The sequence below is a fragment of the Dermacentor variabilis genome, chromosome 2 (assembly GCF_050947875.1).
Source record: "Dermacentor variabilis isolate Ectoservices chromosome 2, ASM5094787v1, whole genome shotgun sequence".
Classification (NCBI taxonomy): Eukaryota; Metazoa; Arthropoda; class Arachnida; order Ixodida; family Ixodidae; genus Dermacentor; species Dermacentor variabilis.
Genome location: NC_134569.1, coordinates 202,966,715 through 202,985,058, shown reverse-complemented (window position 1 = coordinate 202,985,058; position 18,344 = coordinate 202,966,715). Strand labels below are relative to the sequence as shown.

At 43.6% G+C, this 18,344-nt stretch overlaps 1 protein-coding gene across 3 annotated transcripts in view; it reads right to left on the bottom strand.

Annotated features, from left to right (window-relative positions):
* Window positions 1-18,344, bottom strand: part of LOC142573044 (calcitonin gene-related peptide type 1 receptor-like) — a 198,325-nt gene that overhangs the window by 11,445 nt on the left and 168,536 nt on the right. For all 3 annotated transcript variants that reach the window (XM_075682543.1, XM_075682542.1, XM_075682544.1), the window contains exons 6-13: window positions 16,660-16,822; window positions 16,299-16,418; window positions 15,594-15,700; window positions 3,052-3,143; window positions 1,567-1,693; window positions 1,316-1,469; window positions 821-887; window positions 259-325 (exon numbers count right to left, since the gene is read on the bottom strand). In XM_075682543.1, coding sequence (XP_075538658.1) covers window positions 259-325; window positions 821-887; window positions 1,316-1,469; window positions 1,567-1,693; window positions 3,052-3,143; window positions 15,594-15,700; window positions 16,299-16,418; window positions 16,660-16,822 — 897 coding nt within the window. The remainder of the gene's footprint in view (window positions 1-258; window positions 326-820; window positions 888-1,315; window positions 1,470-1,566; window positions 1,694-3,051; window positions 3,144-15,593; window positions 15,701-16,298; window positions 16,419-16,659; window positions 16,823-18,344) is intronic.

Sequence of the window (18,344 nt, the reverse complement as noted above, 5' to 3'; positions counted from 1 at the left end):
GATAGAAGAAATCTTGGATGGCATAAGAATGGGGTAATCTCACAGTGTAAAATGCAGACGACATCGTCAACGAAGGCAAGGCGCAATGTCCCTGCCGTGTTAGGTTAAATGTGCTGTACAGCATACGTATCTTACCGTAATATTGTAGAATGTGGATATGATTAGGCTGTAGCATGTGCAAATTCATTTTTAACCAGTTTTACTGGCCTACACTTCAACGAAGCCGTCCCATAAAGGTGTGGATAGCAAACAACCTACCAGAATTGAGATGCAAACGGGAACGCTGAGTATGTACGTGTACCAGACGTCGTGTTCGACCCAGCACCTGCAAACAGGTAACAGAAAGTTTAGTGAGAAACATTGCAGCCAAAAATACGGCGGCAAATATTGTACTTTCTGTCGTAAATACATTGACACTGCAGTTGATGGACGGGGTGAATGAATCACATTTTTAGAAGCTTCGCAACCAAAATCACAAGATTTACCCATCGCAACAAGTGGAAACCAGTGTCACCAGAACCTTGCCGCTTCCGGCTGTCGGAAGTTTTCAAATGAAATGATATGCTCTCACTATTACATTTCGGGACAATTGTAGAAGGCGAGATGTTTCGCTTGAAGATCTGATGTGTAAAGATATGGAAGTAAAGTTTTTGCATCCAAGACAGCCGTTTCCTTAGCAGCGCTGCTTTCTTTAGCAGTGAATTACCGTTCACCTGAAAGCCGCTGAATGCTGAGGAACAAATAGCTTCAGCTTTTACTGCATTTATGTTTAACCGCCAAGATCGAAGCTAAACAGGCAGAATGAGAGACAAGTACTCACATCCTTGATGCTTCATTGTCTAGGCCACGGGTTACTCCATAACCAATGGCTGGAATCAAAGGAAAACCTGCACGTGCAATAAATTTTGTTGGGAGATGCCATTAGCCGCAGAATGTAGAAGTTCTTGGTATAATAACCATTCATTCACTCGCTGTGCATTTTGCTCTGTAGCTGACTGTAACTGGTTCGCTCATTCATTCACCCACGATTGCCCATACTCTCTCCCTCCCTCTCCCTCTCTCTCTGACACACACACACACACACAAACACTCACTCAGTTATTCTCTCTTTCACACGCACAGGTGCTAAAGCACGCACGTGTACACACACAAACACACACAGACCTGCAATCACGCTTACTCAGCTCAGTCTCTTACACCCCGTGTTTTTTGGCCTGGACTGAAGGCACATTCCCGGTATACTGCTCTTACTACAATCAAAACTTTGTACGGTACGAAAGTAAAGATGAAAAAATGTTTAGAACACTGGGCGTACCCCATCCAATCAGCAAGAACCACTTGATGATGTTGTCCTCGGCGATAAATGCAAGAACTAGCAGAGTGTGCAAATACAGGCCCTCGCAGAACATCCAAAGGTAGTTGCACAGCAGAAAGTACTGCGTCACCACATGCAGAACCTGGCACCATTTCTGCAACAGAACGTCAAAATATCTCAGTAAATGAAATATAGCCTTTAGGAATACGAGGCACTGTTTTTAGACCGGACTCTGCTTATTGCTGCCTTACCGGATTCTCCTCGATCACGTGTGGTTGTGAGATGACGTTGATGTACCACAAAATCCAGCAGAGGTTGTTGATTATGAACGATGTAAACAAATTTTTGTGAATTGTAATCCGCCGGCAGCGTAGTGCCCTGCGAAGAGAAACACTACAGTTATTCTTTAAAGGAAAGGTTAGAACGGGTCAATAACTCTTTCGCATACAATACCGATGAGATACGATAGTGAGATCTAAAGACATATCAGCTTATGCTGTGCAAGATTCTCCATCTCAGTATTCAGGTGTGTTTAAAGGCTACCGACAAATTTGCACACCACCGGGATTTTCTAGCAAATCATCGAATGCTAAGCCAGGAAAAGCGGCGAAATCGCCGACGCTGGCACTGCCCTGCTTATCCAGGTATCTATTTACACTTCGCTAACGCGGCCTAAACGAAACCCTCTCGAGCTCAGCCTGCTCCTCGCCTCTGGTCAGCCAATTAGATAAGAAATACGTTTCAAGGTAGGCAATGTTATTCGCTTCGAAAGCAAACAAAGGCGACCTGCTATAAATGAAGAGAGTATTTCATTGGCCTGCTCAAACAACGCTCCGGATCTCTGCCCGATTATTGCGTCCGCTATTGCGTAAATTTGACGTCAGAAGATTCGAATGAAAACAGATTGGAATAGCGTAACGTTATAGGGTTCCAAGTCTGAGTTGTTTAAAATTCGCTCTCCTATCAAAATATATTTTCGCATCCGCCCTTCAATAACTGATAAACTCTATTAGCTTCCAAATCACGAAACATACACAGTGATAATATTTTGTTGGGGGGGGGGGGGCGTAGGCGTGCTCGCTATCATACAGGCTACCTTGAACAACATTCTTTATTCAAGAAGAAAGGCGAAGGAAAGAGGCAGCTGGAATGCTCGGCCTGCCGCAAATTATTTAAAAGCGTTAGGCACAAAGCTTGTAATTTCGGTGTTCTAAGAGTTTTCAACTTTCTTGGCGTTGATCAAAACAGCCATACTACACAACGCTTTTACGTGAAATAATTAGAAGCATTCTCTCTTCGTCTGTCTGCGTCTTATTTACAAATAAACACAAGTGGATGCATTCGCCCTCTCATTGAAAGCGCCCCAGTCGCCTCTGTACGCTCGAAGATGCCGAATTTTCAGCATTTGAAGTGGATAGTGAAATCAGCGGTGATAGAAATTTGGATAGGGCCTTCAGGCTCAGAAATTAGCGGTTGTTTAGTGTACTCGGTTGAAGCGAGATAGTTGTAATAGAACATGTGCTGAAGAGACCATTTTCAAGCAGTGAATTTAGTTGTTGACGACGATACACGCATAAGCTGTAATGCACATTATCAAATACGACAGTCTGCACAGTTCCCGTAATTCAATTTATGTGCATATTCGGCTCGAATGTGCACCTCCGGCTATATTTTTACACCACGTATGGTAAACTTATTTAGGTGAAAGACGAGCTAGCTTGAAACGAAGTGCTCACCTGAAGTAACAAAATATGAAGATTGATATAAGCAGAGCGACGAGTGATATGGAGTATCCGGTCACGTACAGGGAATTGACCAAGTTCCGGAACTGAAGGAGGAGAGAAAAGATTATTACAATGCGCCACTATTTTGGCGGAAAAATAGAGACATATTTGGCCGAGTAAAGCCTTCTCTTATGCTGTCTAATAGCTCGACACATTTTGATCATTCTTGATTGAAAATGGGCAATGTCGTAATGCTTCCGCCATATTTCCATGTATTTACCGTGTAAACAAGTTATGATTAGGGAAAATCATACGTGATGCATTCCGAAGGCAGGTGCCGGCATGGATGGTCAAACGTTACGACATTAAAGAAGCATGGTAAAACAAGGTGAACATAGCAAACTGAGTAAACACATTAACACGTGGCAAATGTTATAAAAAAATATTTGCGGGCACACAAGGCGAAGCCGTGATGCGACCGCTCGGGCATGAAAATTGGCATGTGTCTTGCGCCCCTTGTTTTCTATTTTGCGGCATCTGTAGGAACAAAGGAACAAACATCCGCAGATGCCCGGTCAGTGTCCTTTCGTGTAGAAGCTGGAAGTTTAGTCGGTGGTGCTTCTTAACTGAATAGGTGGCACTCCCCGGTGGCGGAACAGCGGATAGACAGGACTATTTCGTCTGTCTCCTTCCTATCCTGCCTTTCGCTTCTATCTTTGTTTATATTCTTTCAACTCAGCGCTGGATTAAAAATAAGTTGCAGAAGACAGCGTCAAGCAAATCATTTTAACCTATGCGCAAGGAGCCAGCCACAGTGTTGTCCGGTCGCCGTGTCCTTCGCTGTATCGTGGGCATAGTAGTCAAAACAATGTAGTAGGTGCCACGGAGTATAACGACTTTCTTTTTAAATTGCGCACAGACGTGCTTTCGGTCGTGACTTTCTGAGAAGTCATGAGATCCACACTGCTTCATGTGTAAGAAACTCCGAACAATTGATCACGTTTCTCTTCACTGCTGTGTTGGAGCTTATTCTGGGACGGTTGGCAGTGCACGATAACTAAATATTGTCTGCAGATGCCCATGGCATCTGACATTTATTATTAGGTGATAAATATGAAATACCCCTTGTCCTTATATAACAAAGTGATCTTTACTGTATACATGCAGTGTTCCAGTATGGCTGGATTCTACTGAAATGGAGACAAGGGCAAGCCCGGATGTATTTTCATGATCACATTTGTCCTTTTTAAGATAAAAGAGTAAACAGGGTTATTGTCCTGTGGCGTGGCATACCAACGTAGAACCATTGAAAACCTTTAAAAAATTTAAATGACATGACTAGTTATGATGTTAGTGGTGGTTTTAGGATTTCTTATTCAATAGGTAGGTATTTCTATGCCTACACAACAACGAAACCCGCCCGTCTGTCCGCCTGTCACGTAAGAAGAATTCATATAAATTATTGTGTAAAACAAAACAAATTCAAAGGAAAACGATGGCGGTCGTAGTTTAAAACTTACAACCCCACGCTCAGAAAACGCATGTCTTACCCACTGGACTAAACATCCACGCTTTCAGAAGGTGATCTGGACCATATGAATGTGTTTCATTTCATTTCATTTATTGTCACCTTGAAGGCCCGAAGACATTACCCAAGGGGGGGGGGGGTTAATACAAACACGTGTATGAGTGGTTACGTACAAAAAAAAAGTACCATTGCTGTTTTTGTACGACTTTAAACAATGAAAGAAACATTTCGAATTTGAAGAAGTAACATGGTAATACATACGCAAAAAAAAACTAGGTGGAAGGGTTGGTAAGGGTAAACTATTCCAAGTGGTTTATGATGGGTTCATGAACGATGTACGCTGGGAACAGAAAGTTATTCGAAGTGATTTGATAGGTATTCACGAAATTTTTTGCGGTTAGTACAGGTAACGAAGTTGTCAGGGAGCGCATTCGAATGAACGATTGCATCAGGAAAGAAGGAAGTGGTCATGGCAGATGAGCGGCCGGGTAAAGGTGCTACGGCAGAGCTGTCACTTAAGCGAGAGAATGTTCGCAATGGTCGTTTAGGAAGGTGGTGCCTTGAGCGCGGATTGTAAAAAAAAGAAATGCAGCAAACAAAGACGTGATATGACGCGGTGTGACTTCAGTTTTGGCAGACCTATTGTCTGCTTCAACGAAATGACACTAGTGTAACACTGGTGTAACTAATGTAAGTGACACTAGCGTACCGGCGATACAAAAATTTCAAACCAGAACAGTTTCTGTGAAGGCTTTGTTGAAAGATTTGGTGGTGGTGGAACAAAAGTCATTGCTAGGACCACATGTTAGGCCAATTTGGAGCATTGTCGACATCAAGAAAATCCGAAAACTTAATGCCAGAAACACCACATTCTCGATTTGCATGAGTAGTTGCGGCATACACCTGCCGTTGGGTCCTTCCTTCGCCGATTGAAGTGCCACCGATCTCCGAGGGCTCATCCGCTTCCCGTCGCGCAACACAGACAGATAGGCAGTCAATTAGTTGATAAGGATGATAAGGAGTGACGCAGGGCTACATGGGTCTTATCGCGGTTGATGTTGCTTCGGGACGGATGGATAAGGCGCTCCAGACAGATAAGGTCTCATAATTGACGGGAAAATTATAAGGTCGAGAAACACCGATAAAGGCTGATACTTGTCGGATCAACTCTGAAAAGGCTGATGGGGGCCGTTAATAATTCATAAGGGTGAGATTGAGTCCGATGAGGTCGATAACGACCGATAAGGGGTGATAAGGGTTTACACTGGTTGGATCAATTTTGATAGGATTGATGACACCGGGTTGCGTGGATGTGAGCAAGTGGCACAATGCATGCGCATACTTAGATGACTGCAGTGGAGTTTTCTGTCGTAATTTGCTTGGTAGTGTATTAGTTCTACATAATTATAAACATATCTTTATGCACTTTGTGTCTTGGTTAAATAGTAGAATCAAGTAATTAAGAAAGCAAAGTGACTGAGAGGTAGAATCTTCCACTGGGAGTCTCACTTCTTTTTATATTCTTCAAGAAATTCCCGCAAAACACTCTGACTCTTGCGACGGAGACATCGGCGCCAGCGGGTGTCATCAAACCGATTATAACAGTTGCCCCATAATAGCTCTTACTATAAGAACAGTGTATGACGATTAAGTTAACGTCAAAAAGCACCCATTTTGGGCCGCCACCTTCACACATCAAACACTTCCTGCCAGAAAACTCGATGCAACTGCGTGATATTCACTTCAAGCAACAAACAGTCACTATTAGCTATACTTATTACAACGGAGCGCAAGCGTACGGCATCAGTTGGCCACATAAAGCCCAGACCACACGTACGCCTGAAGACGCGTAAAAGCTCGCGTCCCACGAGCACACGCATGCGCAGACGGTGCGGCATGACTCGTACGCGTCGAAACGCGGCGCGATCCCGGTGAGCTGCTCCGCTGTTATCTCGCGCTCGGACTGCCTCGCGTCGGCATGCCTGGCGACGAAGCTGCGGCGTCGTACAATCAACTCTGAGTGAGGAAAATGTATATAATGCCAGAAAGTGTTTCTTTCTTTTCTCTTTGTGCTGATCTAAGAGCTCCGAAAGTATTACAGTTACTTTATAGATATTGAAGCATATTGAAAAAAACAGTGACTAACAAAATATGAAGTGGCATTTGCTAATGCCTCAGTGAATGAGCCGAGTGAGCGCGCGCTGTCGCGCGTCCCTTGTGCATGTAAGACGCGATTTCTGGCGAGGCACGGCAGGCGCAAGGCGTGTAGACGCCAGCTTGTGCACGTCCGCAAGCGTCCGTGTGGTCTGGCCTTAATGGTTGACGCATGCATATAAACTCTCGGGGGATTGGTGCTCTAAGCTGTTCACAACTTTCTTTTTCAGTTCTTGCGGCTGAGAGCGCGTGAACATTTCATTGCGAAGCCTTCTAACAGGAAGTTTACTAACAAATAAGTTTACGCCAATACCACGATTTTTTATGTTGAACTTTTAGCATTCTTTTAAAGACTATGCAAGCTATTTTGCCCCTTTTTTGCAGAAGTCTTACATAGTGTAAGCTGTATATTCTTGTAAGGCAAGCTCCGCAATAAAAACTATTCGATCGCTGCTTGCAAAAGTGTGGGAAAAGTTTAAGGAGCCGGCGGTAATTTCGCAAAAATGTAGGACTTTTGTTCATACAGTTCAACTGTGTTTGCGAAACCCGGAAGAAAATAGGAATTACGACACATAAATCAGAAAAAAATAAGTATGATACTCCCATAGATTAGAACAATCAGCAGTTCGCGTATTCCAGATCTATTTCACAAAGCCATTCAATTCTTTAGACCCGCCGTGGTTGCTCAGTGGCTGTGGTGTCGCGGGATCGAATCCCGGCCACGGCGGCCGCATTTCGATGGGGGGCGAAAACACCCGTGTACTTAGATTTAGGTGGACGCTAAAGAAACCCAGGTGGTTCAAGTTTCCGGAGTCCTCCACTACGGCGTGCCTCATAAGCAGAAAGGGGTTTTGGCACGTAAAACCCCATAATTTATTAAAATCATAAGAAACCGGGTGTTTAGTGAGGCTGTACTTGCACAATCTCGCGCAAGTTTGTGCTCATGCTGTGTCTTTGAGTCGCATTTAAGTCGAAAGGTCGTCTGCTTGGCGTCCTTTCCATGCACGCGTGACAGGCGCTGTGCAGTGTTCTTGCATGCGCGAAAAGCTCACATCACGTGACGCAGTCACGAGTGCTTTCTGAAAGCCAAGCTCCGCACATTGGTCTGCCTTATTAAGCTAATACTTCTCTGGTTTTGTATTTGTAACTATTTTTACTCAATTGTAACGATTTCTGTAAATTTCTAAGGACTGCTCCAGATAACACTATACATCGCACATCGCCACGATATGATATCACATCTGAGTTGATAGCACACATGCTAGCACATCTGAATTTGAATAGGTTGTTTTTATGTATATTTATTGTTGAAGATCACTACAAAGTGCGCTTTTTTCCCGATCATGAACTTCGATTTTTGGAGCCACTTGGCAACACAATCGGCGTAATCGAACGCATCATTTCAAACCTTAAAGCTTATTCCTCTGTTGGTCCCAATAACGTATGTTCTAAAAACTTGAAGAATTCATTGTCTATCTCTAGTAAAATATTATATCACATTTTCACACAATCTTTATTCCAGTGTTTAAAAGTGGCAACAGAAATACGGCGGAGAACTACGGCCCTATTAAATTAAAAAATTCAATTATGGGGTTTTACGTGCCAAAACCACTTTCTGAGTATGAGGCACGCCGTAGTGGAGTACTCCGGAAATTTCAACCACCTGGGGATCTTTAACGTGCACCTAAATCTAAGCACACGGGTGTTTTCGCCCCCATCGAAATGCGGCCGCCGTGGCCGAGATTCGATCCCGCGACCTCGTGCTCGGCAGCCCAACACCATAGCCGCTGAGCAGCACGGCGGGTTACGCCCTATCTCGCTGACTTACATATGTCGCAAAATACTTGAACACGTTATTGCGTCAAACATTTCTAGGCACCACGATTCGAATAACTTCTGTTTTAATAATCAGCATGGTTTCCAAAAATATTTTTCCAGTAATGCGCTGTTACTGGAATTCGCCGTTGGCTTGCACTTTAACATGGATAATACCCTTCAGACTGTTTGCACATTTGTTGACTACTCAAAAGCATTTGATCGCGTTGCTCACTGCTGCCTCATCACTAAGCTATCTTCTCTTAGACCAAACTGCCTAACGCTATCTTCGTAAGTTACTGTCTTTTCGCAAGCAGTTTACTGCCATCAATAATTTTGCTCCTTCTTGTTCTGGCATCACATCCGGTGTACCGCAGGGCAGCGCGCTAGGCCATTTATTTTTATAATATAAATAATGATCTTCATTCTAAAATTCTCTCTTCCATGCTACTATTTTCTGAGAACTGCATGGTATACCACACCATTAAAAGTCGCGATGACCACCTCATCCTCCAAAAAAGACATTAACCTTGTGTATATCTGATCTGATAAGTGGCTAGTAACGCTGAACTCAACTAAGTGCAAAACAAATTTCATTTAATCGTAAACAGTCACTTTCTAACTTCATGTATTTTATAAACAACGATTGACTGCCGCGTGCAGTGTCAAATAAGAACTCAGGCCTGTATCTTACATCCGACCTTTCATGGAAATCATATATTGCTAACATATCTGCTAGAGCGTCACAAACGCTGTATTACATACTTCAAAATTTGCGTCCTTCCTCAGCTCATTATGCAAATTCGCATATTTAACCTTCGTTTTCTCACACCTTGAATTTGCTTCGTCCATCTGGTCGACTCATCAGGAGTGCTTAACTTCAATGCTAGAAGCCCTGCTAAATAGAGAAGCTCTATTCAGTTCAGGTAACTGTGACTGCCCTTCCAGCTTAACAGAAATTAAGCTAGACATTCCGCTCCAGACGTTGAGTGGTCGACGTGCTGTGTCACTTTTATGCTCAATACAGAAGTATATTCGTATCATAACACCATCTCAAATGGCACTTGACAAACCATTAAGCACATCCAGGCGCCTTCATAATTACCTCAGCACGAAATGCATATTTGGTAAAAAAATATTTTTTTATCTTCGGCTTTGCCACAGGCCACCGCATTTTGGATCTATCTGCCAGATACCATTGTTTCAATCACCAACCGCGAACTTTTCCGCGATAATTTGTATGCGCACTTTACGAACTGAAAATGTGTCGTAACTTTCTTTGTTCTTTTTCATGCTTGTTATCCATATTTTTCTATAATCCCCCATCACTCAATGCTCCGACGGGAGACTGATGTACCTCTGTATAAATAAATAAGTAAGTAAATAAATAAATAAATAAATAAATAAATAAATAAATAAGAAGTATTTCTAACTAGCAGCCGCAAAATCTTAAGCCTTCCGACCTCGTTCTAGAAAAATTATGCGTGGCTCTGCTATCGCAAACAGCACAGACCGGCGGAACTTGGGGGAAGGCCAGTAAAATAGTATCAAAGCGCACACTTTAACTTTTGCTGGGCTTCCCCCCGCTCCACTGATCTCTGGTGTTTGCGATAAGAGAGCCACGCATATATTTTTTCCACTGCGAGAAAGAGGACCGCCGAAGCGAGCACGCGGGTTTTTGGCGGAGATCAGTGACGTCACGCCGCCTGTATCCCCGCCACGCTGCTCCTTCTCCCCCGCTAGGCTCCACCCGCCCTCGCGGCGTCGCTATGCTGCGCGATGCCATTTTTCTACTCTGCTTTCACTCTCTCTCACCTCTCTGCGGACGTCAAGAGAAACCCAGCGAGGTTCTAACAGCACCACTGTAATAGCAAATACATAATTAAATTCTAAGGTATTACGCACTGAAACCTCCGATCTGATTATGGGACACGCCGTAGTTTGGGGCTACACATTAATTTTGACCACCCGGAAATCCTTAATGTGGCCCAAATGCAGGGTACACGAGCGTTATTTGCATTCCGCCCTCCATCGGAATGCGGCCGCCGCGGCTGGCATCAAACTCACTATACCTCGAGCTCAGCCACGCAACTACATAGTCCCTGGGCTAGCGCGGGTAGTAGCTCTTGCTAGAAGCTGGAATCGCAACAAAGTGCCGATGGTTATAGGTCGTGTTTAGCCAAGACGGGAACGCATGGCTCACTTTCGTTACCCTTTAAGGTAAGTAAGCTCAGGAAACGCAAACTTGCCTCGCGAATCGTAAGTTATCTGCCGATGTGCCCAGACTAATTAAAAATCAAGTGACTTCAATCGATTTGCCACGGTGCACGTGTGTAACACGCTGTAAAGCATCCTCGCGCTAAAAATAGTTCTAGGTATTCGTTTTTTTTTTGTTAGTTTCAAGCCTCAGTCATAGCGTGAGCGCATATCTACGCGCTTAAGCAAACAAATATGATTGAGAAAGAAACTATGTGCAAAGAAACAAAATCGTTTAGACGGCGCTAAGTTGTTACTACTGCTCCTAACGCAGAGTCATCTGCGTTTTATTTTTTTTTTTCGTACACGGTGCACACGTTACTTTCTTGCAACTGAGCCCCTGAACCCAAAATGGCAAAGAAAATTAAATCCGCTAGGTAAACACGTCGTTCGCACTCACTGATAGTTTCGTAGAGCCGGAATAATAAGTGGGCCAGAGAAAAAAGTACAAATAACGAAGCGTAGCAGAATGAATCGCGGCTGTTTCGCAAAGCAGGAAGCATTGTATATAAAAAGCTGGAACGACGATGCGATCATTGCGGCACCTTTATTTGATCGATGAACGTCGCTTCAAAGAGGGCCAGAGAGGCCGGCAGACGCCCACAGTGCAACATTTGGTTCTCGGTTTTTTGATGAACGAGACGATTAATGGTCGGCTTGTATTTGCTAGTATTTGTTCTATATGTAAAACGTCCATCTTGTGCTAAAATACACACAGACACGCAGACAATATAAATAAACATATAAGGTCACACACACGCTACCAGCGAATTCTTCTCCCACATGGCGCACTTATATGCAGACGTGTTCTTAATGAAATAAATTCTCAACTATTTCACGCCTTTTTTTATCCCTCGCGGGTATCCATGAAAGCAAGCACGCTGAGAAGCCAACACAACGCGTGCTGCACCGTCCGTCAAACATATCAATAACACAAAAATAATAGACGCCTCGCGCATCTTTCTATAGATTATCCAACGGTTGCAAAATTTACTGCTTGGAACACGTGGTTATTAAAAGTATGCGGAAGTTTATTTACACGCCACGCGGCTTCCGGGTTCATTTCTCTCGCGTTGTGGCTGCAAAGCGCGACGGCGTCACTGGGTGTTTGACGAACGGGACATTATCTGAAAGCTTTGTTTTCCTTATTGTGTTTTTCATTTCTGGCAGCTTGAATACGTTTTGTTAGAACAACAGCTAACATAACTGCTTCATTGCTTCTTTTCTAAGAGTGCTGTACCAAAGGAGAACCAGCAGGTATCAGCTTTTTTTTTTTTCTGGCTCGCATCTTGATTAGTGTACCAGTAGCACACTCTCTTAAGATACATCGCCGCTTTATCAAGAAGAATTACTTGGCGATACGGGGATAACGCTTTCTCCGTCCTCATGGTATTGCCCGTATTATTCCCTTTGAAATACATGCAAAGCCACCATCGCTCGTAGAGTCTGTGTGTAGCCCGCACATGTTGCCATTGCAAGGTGAAGTGCAGCTGACTATAAGTAGCGCTGAGTAGCTGCAGATAGTCCAGATACCAACTGCACTTTGTCGCAGCAGCATTGCTTCGATGCCTGCAGACGGTGGTGGTAAGTGACGATCGCTTGTTTATTTGCGATATGGCGAACGTTAGACACAGGTTAAGGATTCCGGCGTTGTGACAGTGCTACCATCGTCACGACGCCGTGACGGTGGTAGCGTAAATTTGACCACTTAATGGCAAGAACGGACCGACAAACGAGCACAGAAAGCCCAGTTTAGATCCCGTATAAGTCACTATACATCGCTGAAAAGGCTACATCTACTACCCAAAATTGGCAAAATAATTCTTGCACTGAGGAACACAAATTGGTGAAGATGGCATCTCAGTTGATTTAACTTACAAAAGACTGCTGTACACTTATAGCTCATTCCTTAACACATGTAATGAATGCTTAAAAGGGCAGGCTGGTTTCTTTTGAAAATAAAGGTCAGCGAAACAATTCCCGTCTCTAAACAGGAAACATGCTTCTACTGGATCATTATCGTCCAACATCCATTCGGTCAACACTCGGAAAAGTTGTAGCAAAAGCTTCGTTTTGTAGGCTGAATGAGTTGTCAAGAAACACAGCTGATACACAAAGTAGTAATATGGCTATGGAAGAGAGAATGAACATATTTTTTTTCCGATTAAATATTGTAGAAAAAAGTAATTTACATGTTTAAATTAAATTACCTGCATTAGCTACTGTCATCGACTTCATAAAAGCACGCAATATGCTTAACCACAGTACACTGATGAATTAAAACCCTACGGAATTCGCGGTACGGTGCTAGCCCTATTGACTAACTATAGAACTAATCGTGAGATAAAATCAAGGTCATTCCGCCCTGTGAAGTTCGATGACCAGTGGAGCTGTAAACATCGTGGTTAGAAAACTTGTGGTAAACTATTTCCATCAGTCATTGCCATTTAACATCGACGGTCACGATGGCTTTGTGGTCACTATGAGATACACTGATCAGCATACTCGCAACTGCGGACACATTCTTTGGTAATGTCAAATCGATGTACGTACGCCCGATCCTTGTGGCATCACAAGCGATATGTGTGCTAAACGAAACATTTAAACCACTCCCTTTTCTTGCCCGACACATCCGCATTGAAATTACCGACAATTACCACAGAGTTAGTGTCATCGCAGCTAATTCTCGCAAAGTGAGTAGCCACACTCAAGGAATAATGGCGCAAACGAGCAGTGACGAGTAAGAAAACACGGACCAGCGCAGTCAGCGATCGCCATTGAAGCGAACGCGGTGCTTACAAAGCCGAGTGAAGCCATCGGAGCTGACATTCTTTCAAATCATGCATACAACATAAAGAACAGCATGTCGAAAACTGTCGTCATGAATGGCTCATAGCCCCCTGAGCAATGGCTCTTACCCCTGTAAGCAAGCAGAAAATGCAAGGGCTCATAGCTCGTAATGTTCATGGCTATTTAGTTTGTGTGGGTTAGTCAGGAAACCGCCCACACCCCTGCGGTCGCTGTCGGTGGTTTCAATGCGTATTTGTCGCGACCGGAAAGGGAGCGGATTAGGCGTTTCGTGTTGTTTGCAGACATAGCCTTTGCGATGTCACACCGTTCCGGCCCAATCGACGACCCAGCGTTGTACGTGCATCGATTCGACATTATCAAAGAATGGGTTTGCAGCTGCGAGTATCAGTGCATCTCATAGCGATCACAACGCCATTTTGACCGTCGATGCTAAGTGAAAATGAGGGAAGCAATCAAGCCTTTAGCACAAGCTGTCTTACCACGATGTTTAAAGCTCCGCTGGTCAGCCACCTTCGCAGGGAGGAATGTCATTGAACTTTTTTTTTTGTTTTTAAGTTACATCAACGATCCATAATCTGCTCTTTCCAAAGAATAAGTCTTTACGCATACGATGCTAAGATTATTGTAAGAGTTGGTATGGAAAAGTTATTCTATGAGAAAGCTGCAAGAGCCTTAGGAAAAATTAATATTGTGAATAGATGCAGATATGCGTTTCGATAACATAGCTAATAGTAACTACGTTAAGTTTGCGCCTAAGAACAGTTACTTAGCGTCGAATAACTGTCTTGTAATGAATAACATATCAGTAAAGTGTTACCCGTGCAAACTTTCTCAGTTTAATACATAAATTCACAGCTTTAGTAGCAAACATTTGTTCAGAAAACAACTCTTCGCATGTTTTACAAAAGCTGTTTCCATTAAGGGCTCGTTAACGTTATGCTATAGTTTCGCACATTCTCAGGTTACGCATGCCATAGCAGTTTACAGCCTAATCATCCAAGCAGCGTTGAAATTCCTTAAAATATAGCACTTAACACTGTGCTACGTGCTGTTATTTTCGTAGGAAAAGCATACTGAGTTACCATACGGTTATCGATACTAAGCATACAACCCATCAGAGTTCGCGTGCTCTACAGTATTTTACTGTCAGTTGAAAAACGTTTGTATACCGCTATACAATGACCTTTAACTACGCTGGAATATGAAAAGCGCACATATTCAGTAAGATTTCTTAGGTCGTAGTAAGATTTTCTTAGGTCGTAGCTAAAATTTTGGAACACTTTACCGCATAACTTCGCATCATACGCGTAATTTCATTTCGATAAGCAGCTCGTTCAAATTCACATATTTCACTTAAGAAAATATGTACCATGCTAGCGAAAAAAAAGTTTGCGCATATTTGTGAAACGATTCTCCTTTCAACAAAAATTATTGTAATATCTGTATTCATTTTATTTGTCTTCCATTTCATTTATATTCCGAATATAGTAACAACTGGGCCACTGCTACAACCCTTAAAAAACCTCTGGTATCCTGCCTGTATAAAAAGAGATGCTGTATACCTTGAAAAAAGAAAAAAATTGATTGAGTCATTCATTGCTTCATTAACTGATCATTATTAATTAAGTAATTAATCAACCAATTAATTAATTAATTAAATAATTGGATGATCAAATAATTGATGAATTGGTCTCTACGTCCCAAACGACACAGGCTATGAGAGCCGCAGAATTAGGGTGCCTAGGTTACAGTCTGACTGAGATTCCTTAACGTGGCTGCATAGTTGCGTACACTAGCGTCTTTTTGCATTCTGAACCCACAGGAAAGCGGCCGCCGCCACCGCGGGGTGAATGGGAGCAGTGAGGTAGCCGAACGCCACAGCCTCGTAGCTATTGCGGCGAGTCGGATAAATATTCGAAGTGTTTTGAATTTTACCTTGAATATCAAGGGAAAAATCACATAGCAAGCACGGCACTTTGGTCGCACGCACCTGAAGGTCGTGGGTATCCACGCACGCTGTGTAGTTGGACCAGATAATTCCCGTGATCGGATGACGGAACCATGTGGCATTGGGCGTGCAGAGTTTGTGAGCTTGTCCTTGGTGAGAAGACGAAATGGAATTAACGAGGAATGTTCACGGGGCGCATTTTATCTTTTTCATATGAGTACCCTTCGGGAGAGAGAAGGGGGGGGGGGCGAGGAACTAAAGCTTGCGCTTTTCGACTACGATTTTCGCGTTGCGATTGCGTGCATCTCATGCATTAACAGAGCAAGCAACTCGGCCTTAAGTACGACATATAACTATGCAATATGGAATGAATGTCTACAGTGTAAAAGCGGCACACAGTGGCTCTATTGCATTGAAGGCGCCATTATTCGGCACTTTCAACGGTAATGAAGAAGTGTATTCGTGTGGGCCAGCGAGAAGCAGGGAACCAAGACACTATATAATAAAAAAAAAACATTGCGATATCATATTTTGATTTTGTTATTCTTTGTTTGAAGAAGGCGAGTCATCACTTATCTCTTGTGAGCAACCTTTGGTATTGTAATATGGCCTCGAAGCACGCGTCATTCTAGGACACGTGTCAATATATACAGCTGCGTATAAATTTGATCGAGTATCTCTTTTTTTTGCGCTGAATAGGCTCGGGTGAGATAGAGGCGTGATGGTATTTAGACTGCGTTTACTTACTCGACGAAATGAATCCAGCCACGAACTGTGGGCAGGGGGCGAAAGCAGTCTGACCTGCAGGAGTGTCGTCCCAGCAGTTCCAGCCGTCCCACGTTCGGGGACAAAAGGAATCATTGACGCCTGCAGTGAATAAATTTTACGGTCAACGGCTGATCCTCTAGGCATCCTGACCACCGACGTAAACAGAAATAGTGGGATATAACAACAACAACAACAACAACAACAACAACAACAACATCAACAGCAACAAGAACAACAACAACAACAATGAACTTCTTACTTCGGTTCACCGTGTACACGGCAGATGGAAGAAGATTGGGTAAAGGTGCTCTGCGACATCTGACAAAAACACAAGCGTTACCCTGTTCCGGAAATGGCTTGAGAAGTACGTGCTCCAGGCAATGCTTGAAGTGGTGGATCTTCTGCTCCCACATCCAGTTTTCCCCACGCGGTGAACTCTGCTCCCAGGGAACGTACTCCCCGATTTCGTCAGCAATGTCCCACAGAAGTTTTAGTTCTGGGTCCTAGGATAAGGAGACAAAAATTATACGTTAGGTCAGCGCTTTCTTCCAGTTTATAATAGTGGACGGACACTAAAATTATGCTGGTTGAGATTTTCGAAAGCCTGCGAGGAAACGGAAATGCCGCATCACGAAGAGCCGCATACGTTCTTGTGAACTTCTTCATACTAGGAATTTCTCCCGATACGGGTGAGAGAAAGTTGAAATCTGTAATGTCGTCACCAATAACGACCGTGCCTTTGGTTTATTCAGGCTGCCGCATTACGATGAAACGTATCTCGATTTGGAGCACCACCGAGCTAGCACTTCGGAGTTTCAATTTTCCGCAATGGTAAATTACAATGGCCATTTATGGCGCTTTGCTCCACTATTTCCAAGACAGAATTGAAAATACGAGGAACTTCTCGCACCTGCACTAGAAAACTCGAGTCACAGCCAATATTTCTGCGTTTTCAAACGGCTTCGACACCACATGCGTGAATGTTTCTTGCCACAGAAAGGTTTGTGTATGCAGCTTCCTGCTTTTTTCTTTGCATTCTTTCAGAAGTTCGGCTAAGGAAGATGTAATTCACACGTAGAAAAAGAATTCCTGAATGTGTACAAGGACTCGAAATTTCCAAAATAATTCGAATAGTCTAGCATTCAATTCGAAATTCGATTCAGGAATGAAGTAGTCAGATCTATCGCCCACCCATTTCAAACCGAGTGTGAGGTATAACAACACTTCTTGAGCCTACAGAAGCTGCACGATAGTTCAGTGGCTGTGGTACTCTGCTACGAGGCTAAGGTCGTGCATGCAATGCTTCGCCGAGGCAGCCGCTTTAGTATGGCGTCGGACAATGCCGAGTCGCTCGTACAATAAGACTTGGATGCACGTTATATGACTCCACGGAGTCAAAAGTAATACGAGGTTCCTCAATACGGCATCCCTTGTAACCTGTCTGTTACTTTAGGACGTGAAATCCCATAATCTACTTTCATTGAATTGAATTCTGAGCTTTTACGTGCCAAAACCGCGATATGATTAGGAGGCACGCTGTAGTGAGGGACTCCAGATTAATTTTGACCACCTAGGGATCTTCAACCTGCCCTGAATGCACAGCACACGGGTGTTTTTTGCATTTCGTACCCCATCGAAATGCGCCAGCCGCTGCCAGGATACAATCCCATGACCTCGTGCATAGCAGCAAAATCATCACGGAGGGTCTTTAATTTCATGTTGTAGTCTATAGGAAGGAAGCTCGGTGCAGGTTGTGAGTGCTCCGAAAAATCTGGGGAAGGGGAGCCACAGTTGTTATGGAGAGGGACCAGTTGCTGAACGAACACGTGAAGTAGCTAAGCTGTGCTCGAGGTAATAAAAAATTGTGCTTCCCTTTAAGACTGGCCACAAACTTCTAATGATATGTACATCTCGTAATCATGTCTATCTCCTGATTGGTATTTGCAGCGCGGACTAAGTACACACTCATACAAAAAAACAAGAAGGATGAACGAGCGCTGAACAGCGCTCGTCCAATCTGCTTGC